The 16,550-nt window shown below is 50.3% G+C and overlaps 6 protein-coding genes across 6 annotated transcripts; 4 read left to right on the top strand and 2 right to left on the bottom strand.

Annotated features, from left to right (window-relative positions):
• Positions 1-601: 601 nt before the first annotated feature.
• Positions 602-5,154, bottom strand: N7529_003627 (uncharacterized protein; the record flags this gene model as incomplete). The annotated part of the gene is made up of 2 exons (XM_057239154.1): positions 602-4,973; positions 5,036-5,154. 2 exons carry the CDS (start codon positions 5,152-5,154, stop codon positions 602-604), a joined length of 4,491 nt encoding a protein of 1,496 aa, XP_057098449.1.
• Positions 5,155-7,180: 2,026 nt separating this feature from the next.
• Positions 7,181-9,831, top strand: N7529_003626 (glycoside hydrolase family 55 protein; the record flags this gene model as incomplete). Its single annotated transcript, XM_057239153.1, has 5 exons — positions 7,181-7,508; positions 7,558-8,016; positions 8,064-9,249; positions 9,303-9,395; positions 9,450-9,831. 5 exons carry the CDS (start codon positions 7,181-7,183, stop codon positions 9,829-9,831), a joined length of 2,448 nt encoding a protein of 815 aa, XP_057098448.1.
• Positions 9,832-10,118: 287 nt separating this feature from the next.
• On the top strand, positions 10,119-11,247 carry N7529_003625 (uncharacterized protein; the record flags this gene model as incomplete). The annotated part of the gene is made up of 4 exons (XM_057239152.1): positions 10,119-10,449; positions 10,497-10,574; positions 10,623-11,137; positions 11,200-11,247. 4 exons carry the CDS (start codon positions 10,119-10,121, stop codon positions 11,245-11,247), a joined length of 972 nt encoding a protein of 323 aa, XP_057098447.1.
• A 519-nt stretch (positions 11,248-11,766) lies between these two features.
• N7529_003624 (SDR family oxidoreductase) lies at positions 11,767-12,567 on the top strand (the record flags this gene model as incomplete). The annotated part of the gene is made up of 1 exon (XM_057239151.1): positions 11,767-12,567. The coding sequence occupies one exon, from the start codon at positions 11,767-11,769 to the stop codon at positions 12,565-12,567; it is 801 nt and encodes a 266-aa protein (XP_057098446.1).
• Positions 12,568-12,757: 190 nt separating this feature from the next.
• On the bottom strand, positions 12,758-13,690 carry N7529_003623 (Glucose/ribitol dehydrogenase; the record flags this gene model as incomplete). Its single annotated transcript, XM_057239150.1, has 1 exon — positions 12,758-13,690. The coding sequence occupies one exon, from the start codon at positions 13,688-13,690 to the stop codon at positions 12,758-12,760; it is 933 nt and encodes a 310-aa protein (XP_057098445.1).
• A 1,474-nt stretch (positions 13,691-15,164) lies between these two features.
• On the top strand, positions 15,165-15,757 carry N7529_003622 (uncharacterized protein; the record flags this gene model as incomplete). Its single annotated transcript, XM_057239149.1, has 3 exons — positions 15,165-15,353; positions 15,430-15,514; positions 15,576-15,757. 3 exons carry the CDS (start codon positions 15,165-15,167, stop codon positions 15,755-15,757), a joined length of 456 nt encoding a protein of 151 aa, XP_057098444.1.
• Positions 15,758-16,550: the final 793 nt, after the last annotated feature.

Below are 16,550 nucleotides of genomic sequence, written 5' to 3'. Positions count from 1 at the left end.
GTCTACAATTGAAAGGCAATAAATACTTCAGTATGTTTTCATTTAACAGGGATCAAAGATTTATTTTCATGACTTAGAATACATTGGATGTTGTCAGATGAGACCAGCATTAGGAAATGAGACCAGGGCCTAACGCTGGAAGTGCAAATCGGAACAAATTTTGGAAGAAAACAATTAAAGACTCCGGTGCCCTAACAGCAAGTGACAAAAAAACAGAAGGAAAAAAAAAACACAGAAAGCCTAGATTAAGCTTGCAACGAGCCCATGGCGAGAAACCGGGCCCACCGAAGCAAAATTAAGGAATGAAACAAATGGTCGACGATCCATAGACTGAAATTTAGCCCAAAGCATAAGCTATTTCAACTGTGGTCGATGGTGTGACACAAGAACCCAAAAGAATTCGGCATCCGTAAGCTCGAGGCTAGCCCAAGGCGTGAACTGGGCCAAATCTGGAAGACAAAGCGGATGGAAAAGATCAAAGCGATAAAAAGAAACCGGACCACAAAGACAGAAACGCGAATGCAAACCGGGGCGATGCGCTTGGACATAAACATACACTCCCTCGCGGGAGGACAAAGATAGAGACGATATGAGAAGAGAGTTAGTACTTGATCTCGTTGATCTTGGCGAAGAATTTATCAAGATTTTCCGGCTTCACTCTGACTGCCCACTGCGAAAACTTTCCGCTCTCATCTGGGAGAAGAACCTGAACACTGTTTCCTTTGGTGGCTTCGTATTTGTATTCTTTCTTCAAAAGGGCGTTCAAGATAACATTTCCACTGGGCTCGGTGCGAAGGACGATACGAGCGCGTCCAGTGACAGGGTGCTTCAGAAGACGAACGACACCGGTACCCTGAACCTTCCAGCTGCCATCAAGCTTGAAAGCACGAGCCCTGACTTCCAACTCGACGTTTTCCTCTTCTTCGCCCACGTTGCTTTGGGTCAAGTTGAAGAACTCACCAGGCTCACCCTCGCCGTCTTCAGTGGTGGCCACAGCGGTCGAGGCTGCTTCAGAGGCGGCTGGGGGTGTCGCAACCGAGGGTTTCTCGGCAGGAGGAGGAATAGTGAAGGGGCCGATGACGGGAGATGGGGTCTGGACGGGTGGTGTCAGAGCAGGTGTAGCCGGGTTCGACACTCGTCCAAACAGACCACCTCCAGCAGCAGAAGCGGGGGCAGATGCTTTGCTATTCTTGAAAGGTGTTTCATCCTCCTTGTCGCTTTCGTCGGCCGAGGGCTTTCGCTTAGGTGCGGTCTGCTGGAGTCCACCAAAGATGTTTTGCGACACGGGAAGTGGCTGGGCACTGCCGAAAACAGAGGAAGTGGACGAGGAAGTTGAACTTGGGGCAAACATCGAGTTAGACTGAGCAGGCTTAGCACCAAAAAGAGACGCAGATGCCGGTGAAGGCTGGGCGGTTCCGAATACCGGCCCAGTGGAAGCTGACGTGGTACTTGAGCCGAAGAGGGACTTGGAGGAAGAAGGAGCATTGCTGGAGCCGAAAAGGGGGGCGGATGGAGCTGGAGCACTTGAGGTAAGCTCAACGGCGGCGGCGGGAGACGGAGCCTTGGGGGTAGACTCGGCGGGGGTTTTCGAAGTAGCTTCCGCATCAACGAACTGGAAGCCTTTGCCAGGGACAAAGACGGTGCGCTTGTTAGAGGCAGCCTCAAGCTTGGCACGCTTCTCACGCTGCTGCTCGGCGTCTTTTCTCTCCCACTCAGCCTCGTCATCTTCGTCAGAGTCGAAATCCTCGGCCTTTCTCTTGGCCTTCTCCTCAGCTGCAGTTTTCTCGGCGTTTGCCTTGAACTGAGACATAAAGTCGATTCCACCAGTGGTGCTGCCACCACTACCGCCGAACTTAGGGATTTCAAAAGCAGGCTTGGGGGCACTGGATGTAGCACCATTCATGTCGCCACCAAGCTTGGGCATGGTGGAGGCGGAGGTGCTCGGGGCAGCTTCAGCTTCGACCAGCTTGAAGCCTTCACCAGGGACAAAGACGCTGCGCTTGCTGGAGGCTGCCTCAAGCTTGGCACGCTTCTCACGCTGCTGCTCGGCGTCCTTTCTCTCCCACTCAGCCTCGTCATCTTCGTCAGAGTCGAAATCCTCTGCCTTTCTCTTGGCCTTCTCCTCAGCTGCGGTTTTTTCGGCGTTTGCCTTGAACTGAGACATAAAGTCGATTCCACCAGTGCTGCCACCGCCAGCACCACCGCCAAACTTAGGGATTTCAAAGACAGGCTTGGGGGCGCTGGATGTAGCACCGTTCGTGTCACCACCAAACTTGGGCATGGAGAAAGCGGGCGCAGGAACGTTGAAGGAAGAGCTAGCAGTGCCATTGCTGAACATAGGAATGTTGGAAGCAGGGGCTGCAGGAGTATCACCAGCTGATTCCGCAGCAATGACGGCCGGAGTAGCAAGCGCGTTGGTAGCAGGAACCACCGCAGGAGCGAAAGGGTTCACTGCGGCGGAAGCTGGGGCAGGAGTAGACGATCCAACAGCAGAAGCCAAAGAGGCACTGGGCGACGAGAAAGACTGCTTGAACTTGTTGGCAGTGTCAGAGGCACCAGATGACGCGTTGGCAGGAGTGTCGGCCTTTTTTCCAGGGTAAATAGGAGGAGGGGTAAAAGTTGAAGGGCTGGGAGGCACGGCTTGCTTGGCAGGGTGACCTTCTTTGACAGCATCGGCATGGTTGATGCCGGCACGGCGGGACTCTTCAGCGGGGTCGATAGCTCCAATAGGGATACCAAGTTCACGGCGAAGTTCACCATAAAGAATGAGGACTTCGTCAATGTTATGCTCCCAAGGATCACATTTGGCGACTTGTTGCTTGAACGCCTCCGTCAACATACACAACTTTATGTACGCCGCGCCGGCGGCTGGGTGGCCGGACTTGCTTGGGGGGTACGCGCTTTTGAGCGGCATATCGGGATATTCAATTGAAGCAGGCTTAGCAGATTGGGGGAAAAGACTGTCGGCTTCTTGAACACTGCGGGTGTTGGAAATGTCATAAGGGTAAATAGTAGGGATAGAAGTTGAAGAGGATGGGAGAGAAGAAGAAGAAGAAGAAGAAAAGGAAGAGGAAGGTAAACAACTTTCTACTTCTGTTGATGGCGTTTGAAAGAAAGACGCGCGTGGTGTTCCGTTCAGGGTCGTATCTTCCTGTTGGGGGGGTTGGCTGGTTGCCTGAGAGCTTGAGAATGAACTCGTGAAATTGTTGAACCCCGTGTTGTTTTTCTCTACTTCCTGTGTTGGTTGCTCCTTTTCAGGCTTCGATGCTGTACTTGACCCGAACAAAGACGCGGACGGTTGTGCCTGAGCAATCGTCTGTTCTGTTGTTTTGGGTGCAAATGGACTGCTGAATGAGCTTTGTCCCGAAAGGTTCGCAAATGGATTGTTAGGTGTTGCAGCTTTTTGTTCTTCTCCAGATATGGCGGGTGCAGAAGATGCGCCAAACATTGATCCGAATGGCTGAGCCTTCGCAGGCTCAGGAGTCTCCTTATCATCTGTGACCTTAGGTGCAAAGATGTTGCTCGTGCCTGGCTGCTCTTTTTCGACCTCTGCGGGCTTCGACGTCACTGGTGTTCCAAACATTGACTTGAACGGCTGGTTTTCGGCAGGCTTGGGGGCAGCATTCTCGGTGGCTGGTTTGGGAGTTGCAAACATATTGCCAAATGCCGGCGAAGCACTCGATTCATTTCCAGCATCCGTTGTCTTCGCTGGTGCTGGTGTTCCGAAGAGGGACTTGAACGGTTGTGTCTCAGCGGGCTTTGAAGCCGCATTCTCAGCAGCTGGTTTGGGAGTGGCAAACATGTTCCCAAACGCAGGAGATGCATTGGTCTCTTTTCCTGCATCCAATGTCTTCGATACGGCCGGTGTGCCGAACATAGGCTTGAACGGCTGTGTCTCAGCGGCTTTTCCCGCACTTTCGGTTCCGGTGACCTTTGAGGTGGATAAGCTCGCGAATGGATTGCTCGCAGCTGATCCCTCTGTGGCTGGCTTGGGCGCAAATGGATTACTAGCAGGCTCTGATGGCTTGGAAGTCGAGGTTGACCCGAAAAGACCACTGAAAGGCTTGGCTACCTCGGCAGGCTTGGCGGGAGTTTGCTCTGCTGCCGGTTTTGGTGCGAACAAGTTGGCACTGGACTGCCCTGAGAGGTTCGCAAATGGATTGCTCGCCGCCGCTCCGTCTGAAGCTGGTTTTGGCGCAAATGGGTTGCTGACAGCTGGCTTTGATTTCGCCTCGTCTGGTTTTGAAGCCGCAGGAGCTCCAAAGAGAGGCTTGAAAGGCTGGGGCTCCGCGGAACTAGCGGCGGCCTGCTCTGTGGAGGCTGGCTTCGGCGCGAAAATGTTGGAGTTCTGTCCTGAGAGGCTGGCGAATGGGTTGGCAGGCGCAGACCCTCCTGTGGGTGGCTTGGCTGCGAAGATAGAAGCGCCCTTGGGCTTAGTATCTGGTGATGTTTGCATGCTATCATCGGCAGGCGAAGTAATGTGTGCGGTGGATTGGCCAAACAGACCGGAGCTTGCTGGTTTGCTTGCGGGTGTGCTTGTGTTCTGCTGGGCTCCAAACCCACCGAACGACGGGGCAGTCTGAGTTCCTCCGCCTCCAGCACCAAACCCGCCGAAGTTGAACCCATTTGTGCCCGCCTGGGAATTTCCACCGAACGATGTGTCTACGGAGAAGGGATTGCTGGCTGGTGGAGCACCAAACGAGGTTGGGCCACCGCCGAAGCTGAATGATGCCTGACCACCCGCCTGACCATTAGTGCCCGATGAGAACATTCCACCCTGACCTGTCCCTGGTGTTGCCCCGGGGAAGCTCTGGCTTTGGCTCTGGGTCTGGCCGAAGGAGAACCCAGTCGACTGGGCCGGGGCGGGAGCGGGAGCCGAAGCAGCGGACGCGAAAGGATTGAATGAGCCTGCATCAGATGCGCCACCGCCAGCTGTGGGTGTCGGAGCTCGACGACTGCGAACACTCTTGATTCTAAGGGTTCCAACAACATCACTGGTCAGTCCAGGTCCCCCGTCGCGATAACAATCACTTACTTTCTTCTGGCTAGCTGAGCAGCTGTCGCCTGTGTAGGCTTTTCATCGGGAGTGCCGATTCCAAAACCACCATCGTCGTCCTTGGACCCCTGGGCACCTTGAGCTCCTCGTTTCGACATTTTAATCGTTTGACAACCACTAGGCACTGAAGGGTCGAAGTCTGCAAGCTGCTGTCCTTCGTGATCAATTACGACCTGGCGAGGATATTATTCGATGAAACCCGATGAGGACTGGACCTCAATATTGCTCCTTGAGTTTCCTTGCGATAGAAGGACGGAGCTTTCGGGGCGCGGCGTCGTTCCTTCTAACTCCGCACCGACTCGAAAAGGCAGCGACGTTGATGATGAATTTCTCTTGCTGAGTCCTTTCGGTTGTGCAGAGAGCAAAAACCAATTTGTCTCTAATATTCTTTGATGGAGTTGTATGGTAATGTCCGCGGTTCCGTGGCACGTTCGCGATCCGTCGCGCAGAAAGCTGACCACGCGGTAAAATGACCTTTCGAGTTGGGAGAAGCGGGTCCGAAATCAAATCGAGGACCTATTCCAATCCCTGATGATATTAGTAGTCGAATTTCGAAATGCCCTGCCCACAACGCAACGAAGGGAATCACTGTTATTTTTTTTCTCAGCGAGCAATCCAAGGCGGAAAAATACGGTCACGTGTTGAGTCTTGGCATCCAAGGTCTATGCTCTCGGGACTCTACAAGCTAACTAGTGATTATTGTTTGCCTGCATCGAAAGGGATGTGAATGCACTATTGTCGCTATTGTTATCAATATTGTACACTTTATGCGACTCATGTCTCAACAATTATCTTTACTGCAAACACGATAAGAACAAGTCATCCTTACATCCTGGACAGGAGAAAGAACTCCACTTATTTATGATGTCTTTCAAGCTTCAATTGCAACAAAACTTACAAATAATTTTCAGAATGGCCACATTCCGAGTCAAGATTGAATACTGACCTTTCAATAAAGAAGAGAGGAAAAACGCTCAATATATGGCTTCTACGGTGACTTCGGCACCCAAGCGGCTTTGTGCGCCTCCCGATCCCGAACCACACGCGGAAAGACGGGGATAGCTCACGCGGAAAGTCGGGTGTAGCTGTTCTAGATGACCAGAGGAACCAATCTTCTCCATTGTTATATATGAACGTGGCTAAATTGCCTCTTACATTGCCCTCTTACATCGGACTAAAGACAGAGTTTAGGCACACTAAGCTTAATGAATTATGCTGACAACATAAGATATTATATTGACCGATCCAAGAAATCACCAAGGAATAAAGTGTTACAAAGTTCGAGTCAAGGCGAATGAAGTCCAGTGTGACATGACGATGTACGTTAGTATATTCGGGCATGTCCATCTCCCCGCATGGCGTGGCGTTTCCACGGGTCTGATGACCTTGTTTCCATTTAAGTTAATCAAAGTTCGCGTATAACAGATCTTAGAAAATTCAAAGCATTTAGAGTACCCGAGTCCGGAGTAGAAAATGAGTGGTTTGACTTTTGTCATGAACATTTGTTACATTGACCCCTGAGTCACATACTCTACAAACCTTGAAGAACAAAAGTGGCTGCAATAGATTCTGCAACTAGTCACATTCCATTCCTATTCGGAGGCGCCCCGGCAGACTAAACATTTTAGCTTGATCTGCACAATGTGATGTATACGAATGCGATTGGTCATTGGTTAAACTAGAGGTATAGACCAGGGGACTCAATCTCTTGTGGGGAAAAGATCAGCAGTCATTCTCGCTCTAGTTCTAAGTTTCATTTCCACGTTCTCATCATGAGGTAGAGATGCCGGCGTGACAATATAGCTTAGGTTCGCTTTCGCCAATCCATACCCCGGTTTACAGTCAGTCGCTGTCACTCGCGATTCATTTCCCGGTTTATTTTCCCGTCTCGAGTAGTATCTCGGGGTGGGATTCTGGATTTGCATTATTCGCTTCAGCTGAAGCTGCAGGGCTCCACCCCTTTTTTGTCATGCGCGATCATGCATTGTCCGATTGAGTCTATTGTTGACTTTAGAGGGGATATACATAAGCCATGTGGTTCCCGGCTCTTTTTCCCGCTCTCTTAGTAGTTCGTATACTCATAGCTTGCCTTGCACTCTCGGTGCTTGATGGGAAATTGGAAACATGTTTTATTCTTCTTTGATCAAATGCCTTCCTCTGTTGGTATGTGCCAATGCTCAACTGCTAGATATCCCGCAAGTGGATAAGCTAGTCAGTTCTGCTATGCGCCCCTTCAAGCAGTATACGTCCTTCAACGCCCCTACGGAGATTGCGAAACTCGCCGCGGCCGTGCAAACAAATGCTGTAAAGGTTGAGTCTGCTGTTGTTGCGGCGGCAGCAGCAGACACTGCGTATTGGCTGGCGGACATTGCTCACCAAGGCATTGCTGCTTTCAATTCGAACCCTTCAGGATATACAGTCTTCCGCAATGTGAAAGACTACGGCGCCAAAGGTAATTATGCAATGACCATGGAACTTGAGAAGTACTAACACGTTGGCAGGTGACGGCGTGACCGATGATACCGCAGCTATCAACGCGGCCATTAGTGCAGGAGGTCGTTTTGGGCCCGCAAGCAGACAGTCCTCCACCACAACTCCCGCAACAGTCTACTTTCCCTCCGGAACATACATTATCTCCAGTTCGATCATTGATTACTATTTCACCCAGCTGATTGGTAACGCGAATGCCATACCAGTTATCAAAGCAACTGCAGGTTTTGTTGGCCTGGGGCTAATCGACGGTGACCAATACCAGAGCGATGGAAATCAGGGTTGGGGATCGACCAATGTGTTTTTTAGACAGATTCGCAATTTGAAATTGGACCTGACTGCTATCCCTGCTGGTACTGCTGCAACGGGTATTCATTGGCCGACTGGTCAAGCAACCAGCATTGAAAATGTCCAGATTGCTATGAGCGCAGCTTCTGGGACTCAGCATCAGGGTATCTTTATTGAAAATGGTATGTCGCAACTTTGGACCTCATTGAGCTTAACTAACAAGATTCAGGATCCGGGGGCTGGTTGTCCGATGTGACCATCACTGGTGGTCTCTACGGAGCCAATGTGGGCAATCAGCAATTCACAATGCGCAACTTGGTCATCTCAAATGCGGTGACTGCGATTTCTCAAATCTGGGATTGGGGCTGGACTTACCAAGGCTTGGTAATCACCAACTGCCAAACTGCCATCTCAATCAGCAATGGTGGCGTCGGCAACCAGCTTGTTGGCTCAGTCAATATCCTCGATAGTACCATCACAAACTGCCCTACCTTTGTGACAACCGCTTGGCAGAGCTCGACGCTCTCAACTGGCAGTCTTATTTTGGAGAACATTGCTTTGAGCAACGTCCCAGTTGCAGTCAAAGGCGCAAGCAGCACTGTCCTCGCCGGTTCAACAGGGACGTCTACTATCGCTGCCTGGGGCCAGGGTCACAAATATACTCCGAGTGGTCCTACCAATTTCCAAGGTTCATTTACTCCACCAACACGCCCAAGTGCCTTGCTTGCTAGTGGATCAACGAAATATTACACTAAGACTAAGCCCCAATATTCCCAGTCACCGGTGGCTTCCTTTGTCAGCATCAGAAGCGCGGGTGCCAAGGGAGATGGTTCAACCGATGATACAACCGCCATTCAATCTGCCTTGACCTCTGCCGCAGCTGCTGGTAAAATTTTATTCTTTGACCAGGGAACATACAAGGTCACTCGGACTCTCTATGTTCCCCCCGGCTCTCGGATCGTCGGCGAGGCATATCCGGTCATTATGGCCAGCGGAAGTACATGGGCGAGTATTACCAAGCCCATCCCCGTTGTTCAAGTCGGCAAATCTGGGGAATCTGGATTAGTTGAATGGTCCGACATGATTGTGAGCACCTCAGGCTCTACGCCTGGAGCTGTTCTGATTGAATGGAACCTGGCTGGGACATTGGGATCAGGAATGTGGGATGTTCACACGCGCATTGGAGGATTCCAAGGATCTCAGCAGCAGGTCGCTCAATGTCCAACGACCGCAGCAGTCTCTGCGGCTTGTGAGGTTGCTTACATGTCTATGCACATCACCAGCGTTGCTAGCAACGTTTACTTGGAGAACGTTTGGCTTTGGACTGCCGATCATGATCTTGAAAGCCCCACAAACACCCAGATCTCGATCTACTCTGGGCGTGGTCTTTTGGTGGAAGGCAAGAATGTTTGGCTGTAAGTGATCTCGCCAATCTTTCAAGGAACTGATAACTAACGTGGAGAAAAAGATACGGAACCGCATCTGAGCATCATTCGCTATACCAGTACCAGTTCTCGAGCGCCAGCTCGATTGTGGCCGGATATGTTCAGACAGAAACCCCGTAAGTTATCTCTTTAAGTATCACCACTGGATCTCTCTCCTAACGAGATCACAGATATTACCAACCAAACCCGAATGCAGCAAACGGCCCATATCCTACCAACTCGGCACTCAACGATCCCAACTACAGCAGCTGTCTCGGAGGAAATTGTGACTCGCTTGGTCTCCGCGTTCTCAATTCCAAGAACGTGGTCATCTACGGCGCCGGCTTCTACAGCTTCTTCAATAACTACAGCACCACATGCTCTACATTCCCGCTTCCCGAGAACTGCCAGAGCATGATTTTCAGCATCGAGGGTACCACAACTGGACTAGTGGTTTACGGACTTAACACAGTCGGAACAACTTATATGATTGTCAAGGATGGAGTTGCGCTCGCGCAGGTCAGCGATAACTTGGCGACTTATGCTGCCACTATTGCCTACTTTACCCTCTAGAGTGCTTGAGCTGCTAGAATTACATTCAATATGATGTCCTTTTCAAAGAACAATGAAAATCGCGAATGATCTAAGAATGCGGTTGATCGCAGTCCCGTCGGATTCATATCCGCGTGGAAATCCGGGGATGTGGAGACTCGTGAGGGGTTCCAAGGTTCACTCGGAAAAACGCATATAGATACCCCGAAGTCAAGCGTTTGATTTAATACTCAGGCACTGCACCCTTGATACTTTGAGAACCCCGCATTTGAATATTCCAGTCGCACCGCTTACCTCTAACCAGCACTATGGCAACAACCGACGCCGAAATTTCTTTCGATGACCTCCCACTAGAACCAACAGGCCCTCGAGGAAACGCCTGGGGCCGATTCGGAAAAGATGACCAGCTAGGAACATTGAACCTACTTACCCCGGAGCGAGTCGTCGAAGCCGCGAAGGAAATCCGAACGGGTGTGCGCATTTCGCTCGACTGGCCTCTCAGCATGCCATCGCACCCAAGCTTCAACCGCGACCCTTTCAAGCAGGAGCTTGTTTTTCGGAGTCCGAATTGTGTCTTTGATGATGTCTTGACGTTTAATAGTCAGGGCTCTACGCAATGGGATGGATTCAGACATTATGGTATCGTCTGAGCGCTGTGAGCCGTGAGCAATGCTGATATGTTTCAGCGAATCAAAAATCGAAACAGTTTTATAATGGGCATACAGCAGAAGAAATCCAAAGCTCGAATGTTATCAGCATGCACTGTATGTCTTGACTATGGCGAATACCCGACTGAAAATTAACCCCAACAGCTTTCTGTGAACACGGCGGAATAACAGGCCGCGGAGTCCTCCTCGATTACGCAGAGTGGGCGGCTACAAACTCCGTATCCGTATCGGCGCTCGAATCCGAAGCCATCACACTCGAGAACCTGCAGCAGGCCGTCAAACACTATAAACTCGAATTCCGAAAGGGCGATATTCTATTTGTCCGCTGTGGCTTTACATCAGCTTATAACAAACTAAATGATAAGCAGCGCAAGGACCTGGCACTCCGACCATCGCCTGATTTTAACGGCGTCGAGGCGACGGAGAGCATGGTGCGATGGTTGTGGGAACGGCAGTTTTCTGCTATTGCGGGTGATGCGCCGAGCTTTGAGCGTGCGCCTATTCGGGGTGCTCATGCGGATCCTGAATTTAATTTGCATGAGTGGGTGCTTGCGGGTTGGGGTACGCCTATTGGGGAAATGTTTGATTTGGAGCAGCTGTCGGAGCATTGTAAGGCTGTTGGGCGGTATACATTTTTCTTGTCAAGCATGCCTTTGAAGGTCTGTGCATATTTTTCTTTCATTTTGGGTTATTACATATTGCTGATTGTGAATCGCTCTAGGTTGTTGGTGGTGTTGCTAGTCCCCCGAATGCCTTCGCTATTTTCTGAGATTGATCACTGGTTTGGTCATGACAGAATAGTAACTTCTTCTCGAACATAATGTAACCCTTCCACTATGTGATATCTACATGACAAACAAAAAGGAAGCCAAATTACGGAAAATTAACCATCCCCCAATAAAGGGCTCGACGCCACTAATCGGAATTCCGGAACATCAGGCATTTCGGGACGAGCAGCATGTATATCGACCAATATTGCTATATGGGTGAGGGGCTCCACTTCACACGTAGCCACCCCTTCCAAGTGTTCAACTTGACTGACATTTGGGGGAGAACATCCCACGTGGCGGGATGAAAGCCGCCTTCTCTCCCGCCGAGTGGAGAAAGTGGATACAACCTCCAAAGTTACTAGAAGGAGGGGGAAGTTGTACAGTTGTACGCCGAGTTCGAGCGGCTGAGGAGCAATCCTCCAAAGGTATAAATTCCCCTGATAATGCTCTGCATCTCTCAATCTTTCACAAATCACACTCATCCTCTCCAACACGTCTCAACCTCCCTTCTCGCCAACATGCCTATCGAAGTCCCCCAAGCCAACTCCCTTAAAGACCTCCTCAGTCTGAAGGACAAGGTCATTGTCGTCACCGGCGCCTCCGGCCCAAGAGGCATCGGTCTCGAGGCAGCCCGCGGCTGCGCCGAAATGGGCGGTAACATCGCAATCACCTACTTCTCCCGCCGCGAAGGCGCGGAAGCAAACGCCAAAGCCCTCCAAGAAGAGTACGGTGTGAAAGCCAAAGCCTACAAATGCGACACGTCGAAGTGGGATGAAGTGCAAGAGCTCGTCAAAAACGTCATCGCCGACTTCGGCAAAATCGACTCCTTCATTGCGAACGCCGGCCGCACCGCCGACGCAGGCGTTCTCGACGGCTCCGTCGAGGATTGGCAGAACATCATCCAGGCCGATCTCAACTCAGTCTTTTACTGCGCCAAAGCTGTCGGCCACCATTTCAAGGAACGTGGTCGTGGTAGCTTCGTTATCACTGCTTCGATGTCCGGTCATATTGCCAATTATCCCCAGGAGCAGACTTCTTACAATACCGCTAAGGCAGGCTGCATTCACATGGCTCGCTCGTTGGCTAATGAGTGGAGGGATTTTGCTCGCGTCAACAGCATCTCGCCTGGATACATTGATACTGGCTTGTCGGACTTTGTTAGCCCTGAGGTGCAGCAGCTTTGGAACAACATGATTCCTATGGGTCGCACTGCTGATCCTAAGGAGTTGAAGGCGGCTTATGTTTATTTCGTTAGCGATGCTAGCACATACACGACTGGTTCGGATCTGCGGATCGATGGTGGCTACGTTTGCCGCTGAAGGGGGGGTTTTTGTGAAGGTATATGAAGAAGCGTTGTCTACGGGGATGTCTTATGTTAAAATAGAACCGAATAGAACCGAACAAATGCGCGAGTCAAAGAGTTTAGAAATAAATGAGCGTTTAGAACTCGGCTAGAAACCGTCAGTGAAAGCAACACTTGGAGTGTGACTATATCTATGTACTCTCACATTATAATGTCAAAGTACCACCATCAACAAGAATATCAGCGCCAGTAATATACCGACCAGCACGCTGGCTACACAGCAAAACAACAGCCCCAGTGAGCTCTTCGGGATCTCCCATACGGCCCATAGGACAGCGAGAATTCCAAATTTTTCTAAGATCCGCCAAATTATCTCCAGCATTCAGGATAGTATCCATATACCCCGGACTGATACTATTCACTCGAATCCCATGCACAGCCCACTCAGCAGCCAGACTACGTGTCATATGTATGACACCAGCCTTACTGGCATTGTAGGCAGCCTGTGGTTGTGGGAAGTTGATCAAGTGTGCCGATATAGACGCAGTGAATACAATGCAGCCGCCTTTCCCGGATGATTCCATGATCTTTGCCGCTGCTTGGGCGCAGAAAAACGACCCATTGAGATTGACGTCCATCACTCTGTTGAATTGATCCGGCGTGACCGAGAGTGATGGCTGGGTTCCCGTGATCCCAACAAAGCAACAGAGGACATCAATTCCTCCCATAGTGTTGTCTGCATGCTCGAATGCAGCTTGGATCGATTCTGTGGACGTAACATCCAACGGAATACCGGTTATCACCACAGAAGGGAACATATCTTTAAGATCTTCGATCTGCTTGTGCGACGTCTCCAGAGTCCCCGGTAGATCCATGATACATAGCGCGGACAGTCCGTGTTCGAGCAAAGCCTGCGCGGAGATTAACCCGAGTCCTCCTGCCCCGCCTGTCACTACGGCTTTTCCGTGGACTTGGAATCGGGCTTCTGCTCGCTCGCGCGCAGATGTCGTGGCTACAGGAGCTAGAGGGCGGGTGAGAGGATTGGAGCCTGTGGATAATGTCATCTTTGGGATGACTCGGGCAGTCAATAAGGCTCGCTCGTCGGCGGCTGCTTTCATTTTGGCGTCTTGGGTCAACATGGCGATACAGTGGTGTTAATTCGGGAGTCTTGTCTCCAGAGAGGGCTACGAGAAGAGTTTTTTCGTCAAAGACCGGGCGGATTTGAAATCGATAGATACCGCAGAGTCAGACCGAAAAAGGAATTTATTGCAAGGAAGATGAAACTGTCTAAATTGGGGGATTGGTGCAGAGAACCCCTCCCTTCCGTTATCCTTACTTCCCTTTTATTTTCGCTTTTTCTTATTACTTGTACTTCAAGACAACCTTACCGTTGTCGTTTCCTATAATATAAGGTATAAACCCGTCGTACGAGAGCTTGATGTAACGCTATGTATATACGTGAAGACTATTACAAAGGGTGGCCTTACTCTCTATCGAGGTATTCTCTATAGCGAATGTGATGGGCGAAGTTACCCTTTTAATGCTTCCTGTGATTTGAAATGACCAATTCAAACCCCGCAAATTCTGTGATCCAGTGCGGAAACCTAACTCTTCTCCTTATGTGGATGTCTCCTTACGTGACTAATGCCTCTGTTTCCGCCCGCGGGCCTTTCGGTCTATTAGGTCAACAGGCTCCCGAACCTTCGAAAGTTCCCCACGATCTATTATTAGTCGCACTGAGTAACTGCTTAATTGCGTGGCGCCTCATAGCATAGTTGCTAATTTAATCAGCAGAACAGCATCTCTTTCCAAGGTTCTTCACATTCTATACTAGAACGGTGCATTGGCGTGGTACTGGTTCCATGGCTGCATTATTTGCCTCCTTACCGTAAAAGACAGTCGGTTGTTTGAATCCACCTTCTCACCTGCAGAAATTCGTGGTCAGTTCCCGATACGAGTTTGTCAAGGTGGATACTATACGAACTTGAACCAGCAGGGTGACCGGGTGACCGCAAGATTGACATGAGATTCTTTGGTATGGACCAGTCGACCAAGGGCTTGTTGGCTTAAGGACGAAATACTCTACTCCGTATCCGATTCCTACTTCCATTTCGATTGCCTGTACGCTCAACTACAAAGGTACGTTATGACGAATGGAGAAAGCCTCGGGTCTGGCCGGGCACGCATAGATGAGTCGGGAGCGGATAGACCGGCTGAATTCATCGTTTGATCCAGATGGAGGATCATCAACAAAAGCTCTAGCCAGTGTTGAGGAATTTGCGGGGTAACGTGGTGGATGTAACGCTACCCGGTGCGATGTCTTTGATGCGGACTACATGCAGTGGCGGTGATGCGCATGTCTCACCTGCCACTCGTGTTGATTGGTCGTGGGATGGACCCGTGGGCGGTGGCCTGAAAATCCAAGACATAGAATGGGTGCCATGTCTTACAACGTAGATCAAAGGCTTCCCGGATGGACTCCATCAATACATCATCGGTTCTACCTGTGGTCCTGGCAGCAAACCTATATGAAGGCCGCCAATTCCTTCCCTTGTCGAGAAGGAAACAGATAATCCAAGCTTCTATTGCAAAACAAAAAGCGAAATACCAATCATGAAGACCTCCCTGATCACATTTGGTGCCCTCCTCGGCCTGGTCTCGGCCCAGAATGCCGTCGTAAACAACCACTGTGCTACCACCGTGTATGTGCAGTCGTTCCCTTACGATGGCAGCGCGCCCGGCCCTCTCACCACCGTTCCAAAGGGCGGAACTTTCTCTGAGAAATTCAGAACCTCTGGTTCGGTACGTTATTTCATCCTATTCGGTCTGCTCAGAACTCCATATAGCAAGGGAAACTGACTGGAGATGGAATGTGCAGACCGTCAAGATCGCCAAGACAAAGACCCTAGATACGCCTCTCTTCTTTGGCTATTCTTTCTCGTCCAACCCAGACTACGCGTACTGTGAGTGCACCCAATCTTTATGACATCTGGGAATCTTTTATTAACCGCATCCTTCTTCCAGATGAACTGAGCACGGAATGGGGCAACCCCTTCGCAGCGAATCCCAACTCGCTTAGTCCCGGGGACGGCTGTGAGGTCTTTGACTGTGCGGCCAATGATGCTGACTGCTACAGTACTCCGGCTCATAAGAAGGTCTATGGGTGCCCCCAGCCAGTCACCCTCACGGCGGACCTTTGCCAGTAATAGGGCTATGGGGATCTCTCTGTTTTCTTGTCCTTGTTTCAACCTGTCGCAGCCCGTCTGAAGTATGACTATCTGTTAGAATGAGACAGGGATTCTTCGTGACACTAGCATAAATAATCATAATGAAAGAAAATACAGCACACAACCACAACACCCTTAGTAGTTTTACGACCCGACCGTGACACAGCATCAAAAGCCAGAACTTACCTGCAGATAGTAGTACTAAGCTTGTAGCAAATATCACAGTTCCAGGTACCTCAATGATCCCGTTGTGCTGTAAAGGTGTGCCAACGTTGACAATATCTTTGCGGTCTCGAACTAGCTTGACATAGATCAGGTGAGGCAAAGGAGGAGTTTAGCCAATGATATTTCCCTGGACAAGGAGGTGCAGATGGAAAAAGGCACTGGGGTATTTGAATGACGATTATCATTTTCGGCGTGCTGGAGAGAAGTCCCGAGGTTGATATCGAATGTTTGGAGAAATGCAAGGGCGGCTGTGAGGCGGGTTTGATCCGCCAAAAGTGGGTATCTCTACAGGAGGGTGCCAGATCATGACACAGATTTACAAGCACAGAGGCTGAAGGGGTGTCCATTACACTGAGGTAACTTTCAAGGTTGGCTTTCTTTATGAGACCCTTTGTTAATTCCTACATGCAGGTCAAATGTTCTAAAATGTACGTATGAGCTTTGGCAGCTCGTGGAACCAATATTCTCCGTACCTATGTAGGATCATATGTAGTTGTCCTCTACTAATCTTTATGTATTTCGCACTACTGGATATTGGATGGCCTTC

This window comes from Penicillium soppii (assembly GCF_028829465.1).
Source record: "Penicillium soppii strain IBT 18220 chromosome Unknown utg000004l, whole genome shotgun sequence".
In the NCBI taxonomy this organism is placed as follows: domain Eukaryota; kingdom Fungi; phylum Ascomycota; class Eurotiomycetes; order Eurotiales; family Aspergillaceae; genus Penicillium; species Penicillium soppii.
Note: the sequence above shows the minus strand (reverse complement) of the source record. Positions and strands in the feature narration are given on the sequence as shown.